At 35.1% G+C, this 24843-nt stretch overlaps 1 protein-coding gene across 4 annotated transcripts in view; it reads left to right on the top strand.

Annotated features, from left to right (window-relative positions):
• The window catches only part of LOC145287971 (QRFP-like peptide receptor), a 578499-nt gene that overhangs the window by 529599 nt on the left and 24057 nt on the right, over positions 1-24843 (top strand). For all 4 annotated transcript variants that reach the window (XM_080135944.1, XM_080135946.1, XM_080135945.1 and 1 more), the window contains one exon: positions 5519-5648. In XM_080135944.1, coding sequence (XP_079992070.1) covers positions 5519-5648 — 130 coding nt within the window. The remainder of the gene's footprint in view (positions 1-5518; positions 5649-24843) is intronic.

Raw genomic sequence — 24843 nt, 5'->3', positions numbered from 1 at the left:
CTGTTGGAAAACTGATTCTGTTGTACCAGTATTCAAGAATTCTAGTGAAAGAACTGACCAGTCAAATTATCGCCCCATTAGCCTCCTCCCACTTTTTGAAAATATTTGAGACCATAATTAACTAAACTTCTGACTGACAAGCAATATGGATTTAGACAAGGTCCTTCCACAGCATCCTCACTGTAATCTCTGAACGTATATACCATTCACTGGACAAAGAGGGGGAGACAGAGCGGTAGCTCCAGATATATCTAAGGCTTTTGACAGGGTGTGGCATGAGGGTCTCCTCAGAAAATTAGGTCATACGGTATCACTGGTAGAATACTTAACATGATTAAATCCTTCTTAGATAAGAGAAAAATTCAGGTTGTCCTCGACGATCGTACATCTAAACAATATGATATAACTGCGGGAGTGCCTCAGGGGTCTATCCTTGGACCTCTATTGTTCCTAATATTCAATAATGACCTCCCTGACAAAATTGCCTCTGAGATGGGTATATATGCTGATGACACCACACTCTATAACAGGCAGGACAGGAAAACAAATGAACATATATCTAAAGAAATGGCAAAAACACTAGAGGATGACTTCCAATCTGTAGTAGAATGGGGACAAAAATGGATGGTCACATTCAATGTTGCCAAGACTAAACTGGTTTCTTTCAATAACTACAAGAAACCTACTCTGCCACCAATAGCCATGGCCAGTGACTCTTTATCTGCGAGCACATCTTTCAAACTGCTTAGCCTAACGTTCACAGGAAACATGAGTGGGAACAATTACATTGAAAGCGTTGCCAGGGCCGTTGCGAAGAAGGTAGGATCTCTCTACCGTACTAGAAAACTACTAACACCTGAAAGTATCCTGTACCTCTATAAGGCCACAATTCGCCAATGTATGGAGTATTGCTGTCACATTTGGGCTGGTACATCTGCTACTAGTCTCTCGCTCCTAGATAAGGTTCAAAAGAGAGTCGCCAATCTGATAGGCCCTGAACTGGCATCTAAGCTTCAGCCTCTGTCCCATCGACGCAATGTTGCACCCCTCTACCTGTTCTACAAGTATTTTAATAGTGAATGCTCTGGCGAACTGCAGACACTTGTTCTCTCCCGACGTAGACACCCTCGACAAACCCGACAGGCAGTTAAATCCCACCCACACACAGTAGAGATCCCTAGATGTAAAAGATCTGTCTACTCCAGTAGTTTCTTCCCCAGAACCGCTAAATTCTGGAATTCCATTCCAGGCCACTGCTTCCCCAACTGTACTGAAATGCAGAAGTTCAAGTGAACCGTCATCTTGCTGCCCAAATCCCAACATAATACGCCAGTAGTTGTTTCCCCTGATAGTAGACCCCTACACCAAATTGGCAATGTGCATTATTTGGGGTTATAATGTAGTTATAAAGAAAACCCTATTGAGACTATGTTTCACTTTCCTTCGATGGATAGAATCGAAAGCTTTAAATAAATTAACTTATGCAATTATATCTTTTAGGTCTTTAGCGTTACACTATCATTTAAAAGTAGGGTGCTACACACGCACACACACATACATATATAGAGAGAGAAAATAAAAAAGGAACAAACCGTATTATGTGTTCACCAATGTTTCGTCTTTATTTCGAGACTTCCTCTGGGTGAATGAAATTAAGAAACCAAAAAATATACCAGTACAAAATATTTGAAAAAGTTTCACGTGCACAGTGTGACGCAGTTCTATTTAAGAGAAACGGAAAATTGATGTTGGAAAATCAAAAAGGAAGGGGGGCTGGCGTTGTTAAAGAGAAGGAAATTTTAGTGACGTCATATAGTCGTTAATTTAATTTTAAAACTATGAACGCAAGTTTATATTCTTATTGGGAAAAAGATATATCTGTTGAAATTTAAATATAAGTTTGTAACAGGAATGAAATGAGTGTTTTTTATGTAATTTATTGATTGAGATTATGTGTTAATTATTACAGGGGGTGTTTGAATAGTGTGAGAAAGTTAACCTGTGTCCACAGTTAAATAATGTTCTTTTAATAACAGTTTACTTATTAATGGCGCTATGTTATAGAAACCTCCACGTTGTTTAATAGTGCTTGAAATTGCGATAAGCGCAGATTCAAGGAGTCTCCGGCGCGGTTTATTTGAAATAAATTTAACTACTTTTGCTTGTTTAAAATCAAAGGTTTGGTTATGTTGTAATGAATGAGAGAATAATGCACTTAGAGAATTGCTATTTTTTATATCTCTGTTCATTGAGCCTTTTTTCCAATTTACGCTGAGTTTCACCAACGTATTTATGATGGCAATTACGGCAAGGAATAGTATATATACCTCCATCGGAAACTGGTTTGTTATTGAGATGTTTCGTGGTTTTTAATATATGTCTTATGGTCAGTGATGTGGTTTGTACGATAGGAATTTTTAGTTTGTTTAGTGTGTTATAGATTATTGTATTATTGGTGTGTGTAGGTAAAAGAAGATGTCTGTTTATGAGAGAAAGGTCTGGTGTGTATGATTTTTTATTATTATTTATTCTGGCAAATATTTGTGTGGCTTTTCTCTTAGCATTCAATATGAAATATGTCGGATATTGCAAGGTTTTCAAAATGTTTGTAAGGTATTTGAATTCTTCGTCCAGATATTCAGGACTGCAAATTCTGAAAGCGCGTAAGAAGAAACCAATTATCATCCCTGTTTTTATTTTATTGTTATGGTGTGAATAGAAATGTATGTAATCGTTTTTGTGTGTAGTTTTGCGGTGAACTTTCAAGGATAGTTTATTATTGGATTTTATTATAAGTATGTCAAGAAAAGGTAATGAGTTATTGTTTTCTGTTTCATAGGTAAACTTTATGGAAGGTTCGACTGAGTTTAATTTGTCTGTAATGATATTTATGCGCGTATTTTCAGGAAGAAAAATTAAGATGTCGTCAATGTATCTGAAATACTCTTCCGTTTCTCTTAAATAGAACTGCGTCACACTGTGCACGTGAAAATTTTTACAAATATTTTGTACTGGTATATTTTTTGGTTTCTTAATTTCATTCACCCAGAGGAAGTCTCGAAATAAAGACGAAACGTTGGTGAACACATAATACGGTTTGTTCCTTTTTTATTTTCTCTATTTTGTCGGAATACTATTTCCATTATTTTCATCATACATATATATATACTATATATATATACATATATATATATATATATATTAGTGTGGGGACAATAAATCTAAAATGAAAAAAAATGAAACAAGCACAAATTGTTTGTTTGCTTTTTTTATTAGAAGTTATTCCTTTACAACATAAGATTGAGAAGGGCCACAGAATGAGTAATTTAACATTGATTAGCAGATTTTCACATATTTTTTTATCGATTATAACTTGCTGATTGCCTTTGTAATCATTTCGCATCTATTCGCTAAAATGTCTACGTGCCCTATTCTGACGGAGTTCATATGATTATTAAGTTTTTAATTTCTCTGGGCGGGGGAGGGGGGTTAAATTTCGTTGGCGCCAGCTGTACATTAGTATGCTTGTGATCGACTTCTGAAATAATTAAAGTTTATGGCACCTTTTTGAACACAAGGACATCCTCAGACTCTCCGAATCTTATGTAATTCGTTTTTATTAGGTTTTATTGTAGGCAAAGTAAATATTGCCTATTCAATATCACATATTTTAAAAAGCTTTTCGCACCTATTTGATAAATGGCCATATGGTGTCTAATAGAGGCTTCACATTTTAATAGCAAAAAATTAACATGCTTGGAATTTTTTTTCTGGCGCTGGTTTGGCTTGATCACCACATCTTTTGAAATATTTCATATGTTCTTATATTTTGTTTGGTTTTGGCACAAGTGAAAATATAGATGAAAATCTCACAAGTTTATCAAAACTTTGGAAGAGCAAACATTGGGAAGTTTGTTAACTTCAAAAATCTTTCATTTACATTGTAAATGTACAAAACATATGAGATTCGACATTTTTAGGCGATTATGTGTGAGCACACTGAAGCATTATTTTAGAATTTAGAATGCTGGTTCAGTTGTGCATATAAATATAATATAACCTGATCCCATTCCGGTACATTATAAGTTTTTAAGCAGTTAAGTAATTTTCACCACTAAATATATATATATATATATATATATATATATATATATTCACCACTAATATATATATATTATACTAGCGGTGGTACCCGGCGTTGCCCAGTTGTTTGGAGGTGTGTGCGTAAGGGGGGTAAAGTAAAGAATAAGCGAAGAAATAACCCTGATTAAATATCAAAATAAAAATAAAAGCGATGTTAAACTTATGTAAAAAATCGGCAAAACAAAAAAAAAAAACAGCGAACAAACGTAAAACTCATTAAAAAAGAAATTGAAAAAACAGAAAGCATAAATCAGGGTAAAAGATGATGGACGTGTTCTGAAAAAGAAAACAATAAAAACAGCACAAATCAAAAAGCGAAAAGAAAGAAATGGCATAAATAACCCTTTGATTCGCTTAAATCCAATGGTGCGTTTCATCCAGTCCATTCCAGTTTTTTTTTAATCAACTACAAAACGAAATAAAGCGAAATTCCTTTCGCGTTTTTAGTCAACTACAAAACGAAATAAAGCGAAATAAAAACGGCATAAATAAACCAATGGTGCGTTTCACCCAATAGAAAACATGGAACGAAAAAAACGTTAAAATGCTATTCCATTTGTTTAAGCAACTACGAACCCAAACCGGTGTTTCTTCGTACTGTCCCTTGTGAACGGATCCGCAACGGTATAAGTGGTAGCGGGGGTAGGAGGAATTTATGAGAGAGAAAGATTTTACAACTTCCATTGATTATAACCAATTTTGGCCGTGAACTCTCACCAGAAAAAATATAGGAATCCACGATTATCGCGGAAGTGTAGAGGTAATAGGCCTATAAAACACCTCAGATAATGTGCTGCAGTTTGGGCATATTACATTTGCATGAAATGTCTTGATTTTCAATCTTATTAAGGTCAAAATCAGAGGGGGAAAATGAGTTAATTTATATATATATATGATTATATTTATGCAGAAAACGGACCATGCTATTTCCTAGTAGAATGTTCGTGTTAAATTTATCTTTCTTTAACGTCATTATTTACAAACCAAGCTTTTATCATGATTTTTCTAGAATGCATGATAACATATATATGCAGGTTATACATCATAAATATATTTTATAATACTATACACACATACACTCATACACACACATATATTAAAAGAATGTATGTATACCTACTAAATTATATACTTTATCATAATTTAAAAAAAAAGGTGCAGCTTAAGTAAAACTGTAAGCAAACGGCACACGAGGAACAAATGTTGGTCACCTCGGATGTATAAATCCAGTTCGTATCAAAGAAGATGTATAGATATTTTTGAGCAGTTATCGATCAAACACTTTTATTATTTTGTCGCAGTCTCGAGCATAACGTCATTTATTGATGCGCAGTCAGTGCAAACGCCACTAATAGAATGCGCTCCATTATTTCAGAGACGACATCGGATCATCCAAGATCAACAGCAATGGATCAGAGAATGTCATCTCAGAAACGGACTCGTTTTACAAATCCCGAATTAAAATGACAAAAACCACAACGAACGAAGACAAAACAAGGAAGCAGGTAAGATATTTTTAAACGTGCTATTATTATACAAAAGTCTTAACTTTCCATATACTATAGAGAATGTACCTAACAAAACTTAGCAACAATTGCGAAATAGGGTATCCTTAAGTAAACTAACACTTCCCTATCTTTAAATATACCCTGCTATTTATGTCTTAATTAAACAATTATACATTTCGAGATTGAAGGATGGAGATAAGCTTATATATAAAAATCACGAAACATTTATTAATTGTAGGCATTATATATTATATCTCCTTAGAAATTAAAATATTTCCCATATTCAATATTAAGTTAAATACTTAATCTATACGATGCTCTTTTTATTCTTAATAATTCCCTTAACTAACGATCAAATGTATATATTTGCGATTATCTTTATTTATATTCTGTTTTTACGTAGCCCTTTGCCTTTTCTACCCTATTCTTAAGATCCTTAATATAATTATCTTTATCTGTCTTTTGTGTAAATTTTTATAACTTCATCGTGTACTTAACTATTTTTACTACACTTAGGTTTGTTATTGTTATTTTACATTATTGTCTTATTCATACGGTTCTACAACCTGTCTATTATGTATACCCTCATTGCCAATTGATATTTATTATATATATTTCTTCCAGTCTTTTCGTAGGACACTATTATTACTTTATTTATTTTTATCATTTGTTATTAATTTTATTCTTTTATTATCTTACATTTTACCATTATGCTATGATCACTACGTCTTTTTTTCTTATACCTTTCCCTATCCGTGACTTATATCTGTAGCAGTTAACGAACTATTTTATACATGTGGATCAATGCCCTTTGCCAACGTGATTCGGCAAGACTGACCAATCGGTTGGCAGAGCGCATTGATTTTAACTTTCCCCTAAAGGACTATTTTTAGCGCTTTGGAAACCCAGCTGATGTGGACAGAGAAACACCAGCCAGCGACCAGAACATATCTTTTTCACAGCACTCCTAACACCGCTACTCACTGACTACTGCCATCCGTCGCTCACCTATACGATCATCAGCAGACGACACCCAACCAGGCAGATTCCTTTGTCTTTTCTTTCTTTTCAGTTCGAGAAACAATCTTGTTTTTCTTCTGCAATAAACCTCTTTTGTTGTTATTTGTTTTCAGGGAGGTGTTTTGTTGTTCTTGTGATTATTAATTAAATAATTATTAGTAGAGTAATGCACCTACATTTCCTCCCCTAAATATCTTAACTATAAACAAATAAAAGGTTTATAGAATTAGCATATTTTAAGTCCATGTATCGTTATTAATGTATACGCATACACTTCTGTTTTTATAGATATAGATGGTAATATAGCATGAATTTTATTATTTTAGCATAATTACTATTGTACTAAAGCACCATATCTCAGTAATATATATTCCTTTTAGTGTTATTTTAAATATTCTTAAATACTGTAATATTCATGTTCAAACTTAGATTAACCATATATATACATAATATACATATATATATATATACATATATACATATATATATATATATATATATATATATATATATATATATATATATATATATAAACAAGTTGGAAAAGCATTTCATCCAAGGCATGAAAATTGTTAAACAAAATGTTTTTACTACAGGCTTTAAAAATAAAGGTACACGATTCAATTTGAAAATTATTTATCTTCAAAGTGCACTTTTATAAATTTTACAAAGTAAGGCATAAAAATTAATCTAAATTGAATCAAAAAGTTACCTTGGATATATTTTATGTAACGTACATTCTGTTGCACATTTTAAAAAATCATTGAAAATTTTATATCTATATCATTAATTGCTAGATGAAAGATAATGTTTTTAAATTGCAAGCTGTTGTAATTCCTGTTGTAACTGTTCGAACCTGAAATCATAAAAATTAGTCAGTCATCTCATATGGCCAGCAATATCATACTGAATTTTCAAGAGTTTACAACAATTTTAAATGCATGTACAAAAAGCCTCAAAACTTATTGACAGCAGTTTGTATTTGACCAAGATGAGATACAACACAGTCCCTCAACATCTCTATAGTCCAAACCTGGCTCCATGTGACTTTTGGTTATTGCCAAAGCTCAAGGAAAGCGTAAGAGGCCGTCGTTATAAGACAATTGAGTCGATGAAAGAGGCTGTGAGAAAGATCATTAACACGCTCATACAAGAGAACTTCCATGAAGCCTTCCAGAAGTTGATAAAACAGTAAAAAATGTTAATTGCGGCCGTAAAATCGAAAGCAAGGGAAAACAATATTATTGATGAAATAAAAGAGCACAAAGGGGAATTCAGATATGCAAGAATTGAGGAAAGGAAAAAAAAACTATTAAAATGGAAGATCATAATCTGTATATACAGCATTTAAAAGCGACTAAAATTGCCACAACGAGAGAACAAAAAAAAAGTTGTGCCAATTTCAGTCGCTTTTAAACGCCGTTTGAAAGACAATTTGGTAGTAAAGTGTCAAGACAACTATACTCACAAAAAAGCCATGTGTTGGTATGCGTGTGCAACCTTATTAAGTTTTACGTAAATATTTCGGCTAGATAACCTAACGTATATGCTATTAACATTTATTTCCGTGCAAATTAATACTTGCTATTTCTTACATTGCAATCCTACATGTGACCCCACTGGTTATAATACCATGCGAATCCATAGATCACAGATAGATTCTCTGAGATCGTAAGAGGTCTCATGTAGGAATTATTAATCGATCAACCTAAGACTATGAATGTTTTTGTTTGCTTAATGTTATGTCAACCCTTTTTTATGTAAATACCGAAAATCAATACTTATTGTAAACGGTGAAACTATTTTTAATTTGTTTTAATTATTTACAGCAAAATTAATCGGCAGTATTTCTCTGCGTATCTGGATTAATTATACTTTTTTAAATACTTGTAGGTAAATATTGTGGAAGCCATATCGATCATCTATGCCGCATCTGAATGCCTGTGCTTGTCCAAAACTCAGAGCTGTGGAGAGAAACAATAGAAAATAAATATAAAAAGAGGTGTAACATTGCAGATGAAATATGTAAATAGTTAGACAAGTGGATATATTGATAGGAACTGTGAGTTAAAGATGAATTAGATAAACAGAAATAAACGAGTAAAGAGACAAACGCGGATAGATAGAAAGCAAGAAATAGATGACCAGCGAGTGAGATTAAAAAGGTAGACAGCTAGAGCAAGACGAACAGAGAGTGGTAGAGACAAACACAGAAAGACAAAAGGCTAAATGTTACTTGCTAGAGAGTTAAGGAGACAAGTAAAGACAGTCAACAGCATAGAAATAATGTGGGGAAACACAGACGGACATCTCGAAATATACAGTTAGAGAGAAACGCAAGGCTAGGAACATACAAGCACGGTGAGATAAAGAGAAACTCAGACAGAAAGCAAGAAACGACTAAGTAAGGAGACAAAATGAAACAGAAATAGTTAGAAAGTTAAAAAATAAAGCAGAAACAGAGTTATAAAGGGAAATTCAGACAGGCAGAAATAGATTGGTAATCTTTTTTTTTTTTTTGTTAATTCCCCCACAAAAGGAGGGTGGGCCTGTAAATTCACCCTCGTCCGTTCGTCCGTACATCTGTTTTTCTGCCCGCACTTTTCTACTACGCCTTGGATTTTTTAAATTTTGCACAAACATTAAACATAATATGAGTAAAAAGTAATAGAACGGATTTTCCGAGAAAACTCTGGTTGTCCCCTTATGGTTCCTTTCGGGTTAAAATGGCTAAAAGTGATACTTTTGTGCTTATTAAAAAAAATTGATGCCTTGGATTTTTCTAAAACTTTCTGAAAAGTTGTAACTAACTGATTTCTATATAATTTTGTTTGTCTACACTTTGCAATAACTCTTGGGTGTGTCTCGGGGGCTCTTTTAGGGTTAATAAAAACACTCCATTGTTTGAACTATTTTACCATATTTGTCATAAATTTTGTGTGTATGTCTATTTGGCAGTTTTGCATGATTCTGAACCCAAATTTAAATTGTTACGGCCTTGGGGACTTTGGGGGATAAATGAGGGGGTGCAAATGATAGACTTAGTCATTTCTTATTTTTTACATGGTGCAGAACTCAAATTTACATATGTTAAGGCCTATAACTGCACCGTTTGTTCATTTTCACCAGGATTTGACGTTCCCTGGTGACTTTTGGGGCTATACGAGGGGGTGGTGGGTAAATGCTGAACTCAGTCATTTTTTTATGTCCTGTTCACTGTGCACGCACGGGGGACCATGCATACTTCACTTTTTTTACAGCATATCAGCGATTGTAAGCTATTTATGCTGACACATATTTTTTGTTATAAAATATCCCTTCTATTACGTAAAAGTCCTTTTATGTATATGTGCGTTCCTTCATCATAAATTCCGAAACGGCTGAGCCTATCTTTCGTAAATTTCACACAAAGATTATTTATATCCGTGGCAGCGTTTTGTACAGAAATTCATCCAAAAATTATCGAAAATCGAAAAAATCCAATCTTAAAAATAGTCTTACTTCTCTTATAGATAAAAAAAATAGAGAGGAATATTTTACATTACACCTGTGTAGCCCAGGCCGGTGTAATGTAAAATATTCTCTTGTAATAATTCTTCTTTCTCTTTAAGAGAAGGAAGACTATTTTTAAGATTTTCAAGCCCAGATGTCAGCTGACGTTATATTGTAAACAAACACAGGCAGAATTTGATGAACAATATTATCATTATTATTATTTTGTTATTTTTGCGAATTAGTCCACCGGGCAAATTATTCCTCTCAATATATAATATCCAATAGAGAATTGATTCTATAATAATACATATACCATCTGCATAAATTAAAATATCATGTTTAAGCGTATTGTACGACCGGGTAACACCGGGTGTCCAGCTTGTTCATTATATATGATTAACTAATGATGCTTTATATTGCGTACATGACTGGTTGGAAAATGAGCAAGAATATTCGTTCATTAGTGAATACAATATATCCAACTGGCTTTGAACGCGACAATGTCTATAAAGTTATAAAACCAAACTAATACAACACTAAACTGTCGACTTGTAGGTATGAACTGCATATAAATATAAATGTATGAGAGAATATAAAGAAAAAATCTCATTTCTTAATCCAATTGGAAGGAAGTATTTTTAAATTCTAATTAGTTATAATATAAACTTGAAACTCATTAATGAAGGATTCTAAAAGACGTGCTTGTTTGTTTATGACAATGTTTAAAAATTGCAGATATATGCATGATAAATTTATTTTTCAGTTATGCATCGTCAGGTCGAGGAAAGTTTTGAACTAAATGAAGACGCAGTTAGAAAGATAAAGTCAGTCTAAATATTATTTTTTTTTTAATATAACTCAAGGAAAAATATAATAGACTAAGGGGTTTAATGTATTGGATGGGCAAGATTACGTAAAATTCTTTAGAATCATATATTTTTAATATTTTCTGCTCTTTTTCGACAATGAATTGAAAAGTAAGATTCTAGACTAATATAAAAGACGTGATTAGCTTGCTTGTTAAATAAAATTCAATGAATAAACATAATTATGCAAGAAATTAGTTTTATTAAAAGTATTACTTTCTAGCTCCTTTCCTCTCTATCTCTCTCCTTCTCTGTGTATATATATATATATATATATATATATATATATATATATATATATATATATATATGTGTGTGTGTGTGTGTGTGTGTGTGTGTGTGGATATATATATATATGTATGTATATATATATATATATATATATAATTTCAGAAAAAACTAATTTTTTACTATAATGAATAGTAAATAAGAATATCAACTAACTAGTTGAAATAAGAGCACAAATATATCTATTAAGTAATGCTCGCAAAATATTTTCTGGTGGAACTCTCCCAGGAATACATAGACAAAGAAGGTTCTTTGGACTGGCTCAAGAGGGGAGTCCTCCACCATGATCGGGAAAGGGTTATAATAGCTGCTCAAGATCAGGAATTGATGACAAATGTATTCAAGAAGATGGCAGGTCTCCATAACGACAATTCTGCCAAACAGAATGGGAAAGTGTGAGCCATCTGCTATCAAGTTCCAAGGTTCTTTGAGAGGATGGCTACTACACAGCGAGATATAATGGAGCATGTAAGTACCTCCACTGAACCATCTGTAAAAAATTCAACATTCAGTGTAGTAGCAAATCCTAGGAATATCAACCTAAAAGAATAGTTGGAAATGACTTATATGCCATACATTACGACCATGTACAGCCAACTACCTTGAAAATGCTGCTGTCAAACCTGACATAGTTATATGGAATAAGTTAGAGAGGGTGGCAACCTTGACTGAAGTTAGTGTTCCTAATGATGGAAATCTGAACAGAGCTGAAAGAGAGAAACAGACCAAATATCCAGGTATCATGTATGATATGAAAAGAAACAGTTATTATAGGTGCTACAGGGCTTATGAAGAAGAACTTGATGTCTTACCTATCTTATAGTCTTGGTGAATCAAGTGCAAAAGAGATCCAGACAATAGTACTTAAAGGAACAACGAGGATACTAAAAAGAGCTCTCGACTGGTTTCAATAAAAAACAGAGGAATGTTGGCAGCTGGTTTGGCTGCCCCATACCCAGCATTACAATCTTCAAAGGAAGAAAATAAAACCGATATATAATTCGATTTAAACGACCTTACTTATTTACTTACCTAATTTATTGGTAGAAAACAGTCCCATATACAGCAAAATGCGAAATAAAGCCGTGGTTGGTGATGTAAGACGAAGAAAATTCAGGGAAATATAGGAGGGGGTTGTTGTGTAAAAGGTGCTGTGTTATGAGTATGTAAGAGGAAAAATATGCAGATACAAGATATATAAAGAATAAAATGCCGAATAGTCTGTATTAGTGTAAACGGGAAGCAAGTAGAAGAGTAGTTGATAAGTAGTACGGGGTAAGCAGAGATTTACGTGCAAACTAAATAATGTAAAAGACAGTTAATAAAAATTATGTTGATGCCTTGATATATGACTAGATTCAATCGAGTTTCATGTGCGAGTTTGACGATTGCGACGTATTGTGTACATAAAAAAACAATGGCCATAAAAAACGTCTGCGAAACAATTAATATTCCGCAGCGTAATATTCTGCATAAACAGTTTTAAATGAATGAATTAGTTAATTTACTCACAGCATTAAATACTCCCGCATCTTTACAAATGCGAGATCGTTGTTAATTTTCCTACCATGATTTTATAATGAGACTAGCAAGGGGTACCCGGCGTTGCCCGGGTGTTTGGAGGTGTGTGTGGAAACTCCGGGGTGAGGATGGGGTTAAAAAATGTTTTGGTAGGTAAGTATGAAGATCGAACCCGAACCCTTGGGGCAAAGTTGTAAATTAAAGTGTGACAAAAAAAACGTTAGACGTTAACCATTGCCCCACCGCGAGATGCTAACGGAAACACGTTTGCATTGACAGGTGCCCGTTTTAATGAGTTAACGAGGTCAAGTTTGACTGCGAGATGGTATTTCCTTTACTGCTGAACGCTTTTTTCCCCCAAGATGTTATAGGAATAAGATTAACCCACTTGCGGCGAGCGACAAATGTTGAATATTTATCTTCCCGAAATCGAGCAAATTAAATAGACCGGCGAGCTTCGTTGTTAACTCTGAGACATTACGATTTATATGTGATATAAAAAGTTTTAAAAAGTTGTGAACCGACCGACCGCTTCTCTGAAAAAAGCCTTTTGTAGACATACAGAAAAAGCGAACACACATACAAACATACATACATTTTCGCTTTTATATTTATAGATGGATTTAGAACCACACTATGAACAATCAAGACATTGCTTTTCTATACACTTACATACTTGTAATAACTAGGGAGACCTGTGGAAATTCCACAGCGGACTCTTTCATATATATTATATTGAAGTTGGCATTCTGTGGATGTTCAGCGTAATAAATTTAGTATGGTTATGTTTGTAATTGTACATTTTCATACGAAACACAGTTCTCTCCCTCTCCTATCGGTTTTCTGTGCGCAAATAAAAAGCGTTTTAATTGGCAAATACACTAAATTTGTGAGACATTTTATTAAACGCTGTGTTTATTAATCCCAATTACCAGAATACAAGATTTATAGAATAAGAATAAACAACTATCTTTTTGCTTCGTTTATCAAAAGTTACGATGAAAAAAAGCAAATATAAAGTCAACATAAAAGTAAGAATTTAGAAAGTCATTTTTGTTGAATTTTGTCAAATAATTTATTTTTAAATTAATGAACCTCGTTTTTCTATAAATAAATTGACTGAACTAATTCACTACAAAACTAGATTTGTCGTTATTATTCATGTAATCTTGATTAATAAAATAAAGCAAAACACAAATTACAATAAAGAACACAACGCATGGCTTTTTGAAACTTTCAATATTCTTAGTATTTCTTACACTGATCTGTCTGCAAAAATTGGACATCATCTTAAGATAAAAATGCATTCATTTTATGTTTACCTTTTACAATTTTTAATGAATACATTTAAAAATGAGAGTTGTTTTATGTTTTTGTTTACAATTTTAAATATATACATATAAAAAGTGACATATAAAAGTTGCTTTGTTTTTTTTTACAATTTTAAATGAATACTTTTAAAAAGTGGCAGTTGTTTTATGTTTTTACAATTTTATATATATACTTATAAAAAGTGGCAGTTGATTTATGTTTTTTTACAATTTTAAATGAATACTAAATTAAATCTTACTGGCATTTATTACTTCAACATAAATGTAATTATTCACAGTAAATTATACAAGTAGATACATAAAACCCAAAGAATTTCAACAAGCTTTGTTATTATACATTTTATATAAAGGCGGCCCGTAGTCAATTCAAAAATGATTTGCGATACTTTCATTAGAGAAGAATTTAAAGTATTTAATAGTGATAAACGTCAATCAATAGTTTTTTTTTTTAATGAGTACTGGTTGAAAGTTGGAGACCATTAACGACGAGAAAGCACCGGAATAAAAATAATCTACTTTATCCGCGTTGGATTAAAAAATCTTGACTATAGTTCGTGAAGTATATCAACATTAACAATGCATAATGAATAAAAATGCACAAGACAAAATAGCATTATAGATAGATCGGCAGACGGTACGTCTCGTAGGGAAAGATCGTCTCCCGGTCCTTTTATTTACAAAAAGAAAAGATTTCAAGACTGTCGCGCCCTCTAGTGGTAGTTCACTGAAATGCAAGGGAGATAATCGTGTCCAATATATTACATCCCTTCAATCTTACTCTGGATCACGAACATAGTCTTCAAATTTTTTTGACGGTCTCCGAATACGCCCTGACTTGCGAGAGGGTGGTGATGCCGATTTTTCTACCACTGCTGGAGTCTCTGCAACCTCTTCCATATGCCTGCTCTCAGGTATTAAACTTTCCTCAGGACTGTCGGGTGTGCTGGAAACTTCAGGTGTGCCGAAACTCTCAAGATTCTTTGCAGCATTATCTGCTTGTATCTCAGGCGTAAGTTCCACTGCTACTGGTGATGAGAGTTTCACAAGCTGGTCCACATGCCTCCTTACTAGCCCTCTACCGGTTTCCACTTCAAAATTCACTGCTCCCAACTGTCTGGTAATGGTACCTTTAATCCATCGCTGAGTAGATCCATAGTTACGCACAAGCACAGGATCGGCTACTTTAAATTCACGGAGCGGCACCATTACCTTGCTCCCCCTTTCCATTTTATTTTTTACATCCATAGCCTTGTACGTGTCTGGCTTTGCCAAATGAAACGCTGTTCGTAACTGCCGTTTGAACATCAGCTCGGCAGGAGAAACCCCCAGTTGATGAGTTTGGAGTTATCCTATAAGTGAATAAAAATCGGTTCACCTTGGTTTCAAGTGTTGCCTTGCCGTCTGTATTCATCCTTTTAAGCGCTTCCTTGAAGGTGCGTACACTGCGTTCTGCTAGTTCATTCGAGGAAGGATGGTAAGGAGCTGTGAAAATGTGCCGAATTCCATTAGCATTCATGAATGCTTTGAATTCTTCACTTGTAAAACAGGGACCGTTGTCACTCACAATTAATACCGGTAGTCCATGAGTTGCGAAGATCACTCTCCATTTTTCAATTGTGGTCATAGCAGAAGATGATTTTGTAATGCAAACTTCAGTCCACTTTGAATGAGCATCCACTACTATCAAAAACATGTGCCCCAAAAATGGACCCGCATAATCTAAGTGGACTCTCTCCCATGGTGAACTTGGATATTCCCAGCAATGAATGGGAGCCTTGCCGGGGTTGCTTTGATAATGTATGCAGATTCCACAAGCTTTACCGGCTCTCTCAATATCTGCATCAAGATTTGGCCACCACACATAGCTGCGAGCTAGGGCCTTCATTCGCACGATCCCTATGTGTGTCTGATGTAATTGCTGCAACACTTTTGTTCTGAGTATAGCCGGAATTACTACTCTACTCCCCCATAATACGGTACCATCTTCACATGTCAACTCTGTCCGTTTGTTGAAGTAGGGCTTCATTGCCGTGTCTGGAATACACCTACTCCAGCCATTCAGGATGTATTCGTACACCCGACTCAAAGTAGGGTCTCTTCTTGTCTCCAATCTTACTACCGCCACAGTCACTGGAGCATCAACCAAGTTCATCATGTGTATCCTGTTAGAATTAGGTGTGACATCTTGCTCCTGCACACTGATTGGAAGACGACTGAGGCAATCTGCATTTCCATTAAGGGACCCGGCACGATACTCCAACCTGTAATCATAGGCAGCCAGAAATATGGCCCAGCGTTGAACTCTGGCAGCAGCAAGAGAAGGGATCGGCTTGTTTTCAGCAAACAACCCCAATAACGGTTTGTGGTCAGTGAACAACGTAAAATTATTCCCATACAGATATTGGTGCAACTTTTTCACCGCAAAGACTAGGGCCAGCCCCTCCTTCTCAATGTGCGCATAATTCCGTTCTGCCTCAGACAGCGTTCGTGATACGTAGCATACTGGTTTCTCCCTTCCATCTTCCATTTTGTGAGCCATTACAGCTCCCAGTCCATAGGGAGAAGCATCTACTTGCACCAGAATCGGTCTAGATGGATCAAAATGAGTTAAAAGAGGTGCAGAACACAGCATTTTCTTTGTTTCTTCAAAAGCCCTGGTTTGTTCAGCACCCCATACCCAGGGAGCACCCTTCCTCATTAAGTTGTGAAGCGGTTCAAGTATAGTTGATAAGTTTGGCAAATGACTATGATAATAGTTAAGTGCCCCTAGGTAGGCTCTTAATTCTGTGATGTTTTGCGGTCGAGGTGCCTCTGTCATGGCGGCTACTTTGTCTGGAAGAGGCGCTATGCCTTCCTTACTAATTCTGAAACCCAGATATGTCACTTCAGGAAGGAGAAACTTGCACTTACTTCTCTTTAATTTTAATCCGGCCTTATCTAGAGCAGCAAATACACTGTATAAATTCTTCAGATGACTACTGTCATCACTACCTGAAACCAGGATGTCATCCACACGCACCTTGCAAAAAGGAATGTTCTTCAATCTTTTGTCCATCTCCCTTTGAAAAATCCCTGTAGCACTGTGTACCCCAAATTGTAGTCTGGTGGGCTGGTATAATCCTTGGTGAGTGTTTACTGTTAGCAGTTCCTGGGTTTCTGCATCCAATTCCAGCTGCTGATAGGCATGGCTCAAATCGAGCTTGCTAAATTTTTTACCCCCTTTCAGAGTAGCAAATATATCTTCTGTCCGAGGAAGAGGGTAATAGTCACATGGTGATGCCCGGTTTACTGTTTGTTTGTAATCTCCACAGATCCGGATGCCTCATTATTATTTTTGGCAACCGGTACAATGGGGGCAGCCCACCTAGAGTATTCCACTCTTTTGTAAATTCCCTGGTTTTCCAGGCGATCTAGCTCCTTTTCCACATCCGCTTTTATGGCATAAGGTACTGGTCCTGCCCGACAAAATTTGGGACTCACCGTTTTATCAATGGGTATTTTGACCTTAAAATCTTTTAAACACCCCATTTCTTCACTGAACAGCGAATCAAATTCTTTTAAAAGCCTTTCCAACCTCGAAGGAGAATCTTCCTGGTATAAAGGAAACATGCTTCTCCAATCCAGCTTTACCTTATTCAACCAGCTGCGGCTAAGAAGTGTCGGTACATTACCTTTCACCACCAGCAAAGGTAGTCGATGCTTTAACCTTTCCTGGATTACTTCCACGTCTGTGGTCCCATGTGGTTTCACTAATTCACCAGTGTACGTTCTCAACTTGACATGGCTTTCCTTTAGATCACGAATTTAACCAATTTTATTGAATTTTTCTAGGCTTATTACTGTGCATGCAGCTCCAGTGTCCACTTCCATGACCACTTTCTCTTGATTAATTAGCAGTTCCACTAATACTGGTGGTGTCCGCAGGTTAGGAACTGTGTGCAAGTCTAGCCTTTCCATACTTATTTCCATTTCTTCACAACAATTTTCCTCCACATTGTTCACCATCTTGCTTTCCTTACCTCGTTTTTCGGAGTTAGGAGGCCTGTTCTCTTCTTGCCGACGAGTATGCCCTATTCGCCTGCATTTAAAACATTCCTTGTTTTTAAACTGGCATTGTCCGCTTGGTGGCCAGTGCTTCCACAACGATAACACTCTCGTTTTAATGGTAACCTGTGTACGGACGTTTCACTTCCACTCGTCTGTGCTCCCAACATCAACTTGGAATATTTCCTTGCCGATTCCATAGACACTGCTATTTCAATGGCCTTGTGCAAAGTTAGCATTCTTTCGCCCAGCAAGCGCTCTTGTATCTTCTCATCTTTCACTCCCACAACCGAACGATCACGTATGTGTTCATTTACTTTTTCTTCAAAGTTGCAATGTTCCGACATTTTTCTCAGTGTGGCCACATATTCACTAATGGACTCACCTTCTTGTTTGTCTCTCGTGTTGAATAAGAAACGTTCATGTATCTCGTTGGGGGCCGGCCTGATGTGCCTCTCCATCAGAATACATAGTTCTTCAAATGTTTTCTGCTCTGGCCTGTTTTCGGCTAAACCCCTGAGAATAGCATAATGTTTTGCCCCAATAACCGACAAAAATATAGCACGTGTCTTACCTTCATTCAACACATCATTGGCAGTAAAAAAAAACTTTACTCTCTCAATATAGTGCGACCATTCTTCTTCCGCACTATTCCATTCTCCAATGGTGCCTAATAAAGCCATTTTTATCCGCTACTCGGCAACTTTTCCTCGTTCGATTTGTTGTGGGTGTTCGCTTTTAATTTTAAATTGTTTTGTTACTCCTCCGCATTATTCGTTCTTCGTCGCCAATTGAAGTATATCAACATTAACAATGCATAATGAATAAAAATGCACAAGACAAAATAGCATTATAGATAGATCGGTACACGGTACGTCTCGTAGGGAAAAATCGTCTCCCGGTCCTTTTATTTACAAAAAGAAAAGATTTCAAGACTGTCGCGCCCTCTAGTGGTAGTTCATTGAAGTGCAAGGGAGATAATCCTGTCCAATATATTACAGTTCAGTTTTCTTTGAATGCTATGAATGGCGTAAAATGTGAGCTGGAGAATTACAGCAGAAATCTGCGAACAGTTTATCCCGGGAATGCGTTGCACTTTGTATGTATGGTGCAAGCGAGGAAATTCGGATCTTGGTAACGACTATGAAAAAAGTGTTGGAGGAGGTTTTTCATTAGTTCTCATACAAGAATCGCACGAACAAACTCACTCACTGTCAATGATCCAGAGAAGCACCTTATGAAAGCTAAGAACCTTTAATTTCTAACCTAGTAAATTAGGGGATGTTTTAATTCTCTCAGAGGATAAAACCTTTTGATAGGATCAATTGAACAAGGTCCATCACAACGTGTGATAATACAGTTCACACCAACTTCCACGCATCAGGAAAATTATGTTTTTTAACATTGATGATTTTAGCGTCTGTTTCCATCAAGGGTTACGTCAACTCTTTGGAAAAGCACCAAAACTCATTTCAGATTGTATAGTAAGTGTTTTTCAACTGTTGAAGTAATAGGTAGTGACTATTAGTACAAGAATACCATATGTGAAACAGTAAGATTCAATTTCTAGTTACATTTCTGGAGAAAACACAGAAGTAACTGTTTGATAACTGTCTCTACATTACTAGTTCCAACGTCTTTCTCAAGATTCACTTGAATAATAGCAAGCTCTTTGCCATGATGAATTAAGACGCTTATCTAAAGACACTGTGAATGTCACGTGCTTTAGATTCAGGTGATGGAGATTCCGAATGGCCTTTTTGACTGAACTGTATTCAGACAAAACTATGTTCTTTGAATTTTGAGAGACCGTGTTTATCCACCCTTCCCAAGAAAGGTGTCGAATTTATAAGTCGTATGACTTCTCTAATAAGGTTTGAATTTGAATATAATCGTAAGAGGTGCATACTTTTATAAATGCTGATTCAAAAGGGAGGTATAAGCAATTTTATCTACATAAACATTTCTACAATAATTGCCTTTTTTCGGAGTTTCACTTATCTTCTTGACATTATTAAAAGCGCGATTTCGGGGGTCGTAAAATATTGATTTCTTAAAACAAATTTTATCTGAAAAAAACAAGAACCCATTAATGATTGCATTTTTCTTACAGATAATTATTTATCGAAACCTGATTTCTGTTTATTTATTCAAGACCCTAACAAACGTTTGAATTGTATTATATCACGCTCTCATGAATTATATCCCAATCAAATAATATTTATTTAGCAACGATAATGCAGCATTCCTCTACTCGCAATGACATAATATAGTCTTCCTTACTCGCTTTCTTAACGGTTGTTTTTGTGTGTGTGTGTGTGTGTTTTTTTTTTTCTTTTTTTTTTTTCAACATTTCGTCTTCCATCTTTCATAATTTTTTAGCTTTCCCCTTTTTGCATTTACGGATGCCTGGGGTAGATTGACTTATTTAAAGCTATATTATATATTTTCATTCCCTAGTCTCACTGTTGATATACTAAACTATTTCCATTATTGGACTGTACTTGTATTCATGGGAGATAAAGATAATTATAGGTTATTTTCTACTATAAAAGCCAGATTTTCATCAATAAATGTTTGTATGATTTCGAACGGTAATAAAAAAATATTGTAAAGCACAGCTTACGTAAGGGCGTCGCTGAACGGTAAAATTCAGTTGAGGTCTGTAGCCGGTAGTTGGAGAAAAGTCGAATTAAAGGGAAAGCATCTCTATAAATATTGGAATGATTGTCAGTTAGGTTTTTATTGGGGATCATAATTATACAGAAATTTCTCCTCGATGGAAATCGATCAAATTGTGACTCAAGGATAAGTACGAAAGGTGTTTTGCTTAGTTTAGCTATATTTAAGAAATATTAAAGGATCAAGTATGCGGAAATTATTCAAAAGAAAACGAGATTTCTCCCCGGGGAATTACTACAATTTACGAAACTGAATTTAGTTGAAGCTTGTAATTTAGTTAAGAATACAGTGGAATAATTCGAATATAATGTCACAATATTATTTGTTGTGGATAGATTTGAAAAGTAAATCATTGTAAAGTATAGTTTAATTAAGGAAATGAAAAAAAAATTATATAGATACTAGCTGGTGACTAAAATATGACAGCTAATTTTTTCATTGGCATATAGAATGCCCTCAGCGTTAGCTTTCGCTGCAAGGGGGTCCTAAAACCATATGATACATAAAATAAGAATTTTGTGAGAACAAGAAAGGTTTTTAGGCAGTTACATAAAAAATGTAAACGATGAGAATTACTTTTTGTGTTTTCGTGTCTTCATTTGTTAACAAGAATTTGAATTTTTTTTTGTTTTGACCCCCAAATAACTGAACAACTAATACGTCACAGTTGGCCTTAAGGAAGAGGGACGAGTAGTCAACGCTCTTTTCACCCACACATAGTTTATTGTAACAAACGATAAATAGAAAACTACTTTTGTTCTATTCAAGCTAGGCCCAAATTTGTGGCGGCATATTACAGAGATGACACACTAATAGCTCATGGTCAGTATTAGCGCATAATATGACTAAAAATAGCACACAGAACCAAAAACTAATAATGGAAATTGATGTTTGCCTATTCCTAAACATCGTTGATATCTAGAAATAGGAGAACAAGGCATTTAAGTAAATAATTTTGCTCACGTGAATTATATTCTAAGATATAGAAATTATTAGTTGTATTAGTGAATTTTGTTAAATGTGTTTGTGTTTTTAATTAAATATTGCAAGTTTAAACGTGTCGTTAATGTAAAACTCGTATTGGATCTTTCTGAAATGATTGCTGTGACTACACAATAATAACTTAACATGTTGATGGAAACCATTGTGGAGAGTAGGGCTTGCTACAGAATTTCCACGTGCTTTTGCACCTGCTTTGGACGATTCAGTTACCTCATTTGCGTACTGTTATAAAATAAAAGATGTTACTTCCTCGTACGTCCCTAATGTTATCTCTGATGGATTCTCAGTTAGGTCGTTTATTAGTGTGTCATCATTTTGAGCAATGACTTTTCAACTTGGATCAGAAGTTTAGGCTCATATTTACGATTATCACTAGGTTATCACTGTTCGCGACTAAGGTATGGACATTCACTACACAAACATAAAAAAATCTTTTTTAGGTTCAAGAAAGATAACTGATTTTATATTCTTCAACAAAAGATGAGTTATTCTCCTTGACGATTTTGATTTCTTTTTCGTCATATTTAAAAAATGCTTCCGTTGTTTAAGTTGTCCGGGCAAGAATATATCATGTTTTCAAATAAGTTATAAAGAGGTACGTTTTTATGTTGTCAATAACATAGTACAACAAAAGCAAATTTAAATGACTTAGTCAGAATCAAAGTTTGATAAGTCAATTTATATTCTTTTTATTCCAAGCAATATAACTATATTCTTTCGAAATTATTTTAATTGTCCCAACCCAATTTATTTTACTTTAATTATTTATTGTATATAGTTCTTTCAAAATTATGTAATTCTTCCAGCTTAGCAAATAGATGTGACCGGAATGAGAATATGTTTGCTAGTATATTTAAAAGAAACAGATGTTCAGTATTTTATATCATACTGGTATGAATACACAGTGTTGTCCTAGTCAACATGAAGTTCCGTTTGGACACAGCTGCTATACTAAGGATAATGAGCAGTTTTTAATTATTATATGTCAACTGCATGGTTAACTCCACAACAATTTCATAAATAAAAGAACGAATAAAAACAAGAATATGTATTTCAAAAAAAGAAGTACGTGACAATCTCCCCGCCAGATATTTTGGCAGTAGGGATACGAAGAAAAGTAACTATTCTCTGGATATTGAGAACTTTATTTTGTCCGTATGCTGGAAAAACTTCGCCCCCCCCCATCAAAAAAAAAATAAATAAAAACAACTTTTCTTTCAATCAAAATAGCAGGGAGTGCACGTGCGACCGCAAAAACATGAGTCACGTCGGCCAGGCTCGAACATGAAACGTGAAAGAAGGGAATAAGGCAAAACGTTCAGGACAAACGCATTTACCCACACGGTCACCAGTGCTTATGACGTCATGAGGTTGCAAAATCAGCATTTTAAACAGTTAGAGTATAATATGCGTGCATGACTTGCGAAAAACACAACACATAAAAAGACCCTCCCCTTCCAAAAGTTGCCCAGTTACCCTCCACAGAATTAATTAGTTTTATTATGCTCACATATTATGCGTCTGAGGCATTGCTCTGTCAGATGGTACCGGTTTCCACACGGTCGGGTGCGGCTGTAAAAAAGGTTTTGACAGACATACAAACACACAATAGCACACAGACGACTTTTCTTTATATAACAGACTAGCGGGGGTACCAAGCGTTTCCCGGATGTGGAAAGGTAGTGTAATAAAACTATTGAACAACCCAGTCCTAAAAGAAAAATTATTCAGTCGATCGAGTACCCGTGCGAGCGCAAAGAAACAAAAAAATTAGCAACATCCTTTAAAAAAAAGAATCAGCGAGTACTCATTCGAGCGCCAAAAAATAAAAAATAAAAATAACCGCGGTAGTCAGGCTCGAAACTGGAACGCTTAGTCGTCGACTCCACGGCGAACTTTTGACGTTACAGGCCTTCGAAATAACGCCTTTAAAAAGTATAGTGAGATTGCAAGGAAAGGACGGATAAAAACACGAAAATTTAATCGCCCAGAAAATGAAGTCCGTGTAAAACTCCCATCCAGAAGAAGAACGTGTATGCGACAGTTAAAACTATAGCTTAGGAGGTAACCTCCTAAATCACTGGACCACAAAGCTGATGTCGGAATTACGTTGGAAAATCTTTTAGTTAAACTAATTGAAAAATAACGCTTGACGCATGCGCAATCGTTTAGAAGTCATTTAGAAAAGACAATTTTACTGACCCTCCCTTCGTTTTAAACTTTATTTCTATACGAAATAATTAACCTTTTTTTTCTAATTCTCACATATTATGCAGCTAAGGGATGGCTCTTTCATATGGTAACGGTCTCGACCTGGTTCGATGCGAGTGACAAAAGCGTTAGCGAGACATGCAAACATACATACAGAGATACATTCACACACACACACACAAACACACACACACACACACACAAACACACACACACAGACACACACATAAACCGACGTTTGATATTTATATCATAGATTTTTCTAATAAAACATCCACAATAAAAATAAGTCAAACTATAGTTGAGAAATATAAGTGCATTGCTTTTCAGCAATTGAACACACAAGGATGAATAACGTAATTATTGTCAGCTGACAGAGATATCTAATCAGCAAGTCTTATTCGAATCTACCCTATTCTGCTAAGTTAACGACTTATACGGCGAAAAAAATTTTTTCAAAAAAATCATATATCTTCAAAAAACGAACTAGTAATAGCAATTTCTGATTTTTCTTTTCTTTTTTTTTGTATGCTTGCTTGCTTTTGAATGTGTATGCGTGTGCGTAGGTAATAGAGAGCGAGAGATGACCAGATAGATCAAGAGAGGAAAGTGAGAGAGAGAGGGGAGAGAGAGGAAGAGAGAGATAAATAATAAGAGAGAAAGTCTGCAGGCAAAGACCGAATATTTTCATTCTATTCAGAGTCGTTGAGAGTTTTTTTATTTGTCGCTCAC

This window comes from Euprymna scolopes, chromosome 11, assembly GCF_053919585.1.
Source record: "Euprymna scolopes isolate OS-2025 chromosome 11, ASM5391958v1, whole genome shotgun sequence".
Taxonomy (NCBI): Eukaryota; Metazoa; Mollusca; class Cephalopoda; order Sepiida; family Sepiolidae; genus Euprymna; species Euprymna scolopes.
This window is presented reverse-complemented; position numbering and strand designations above follow the sequence as displayed.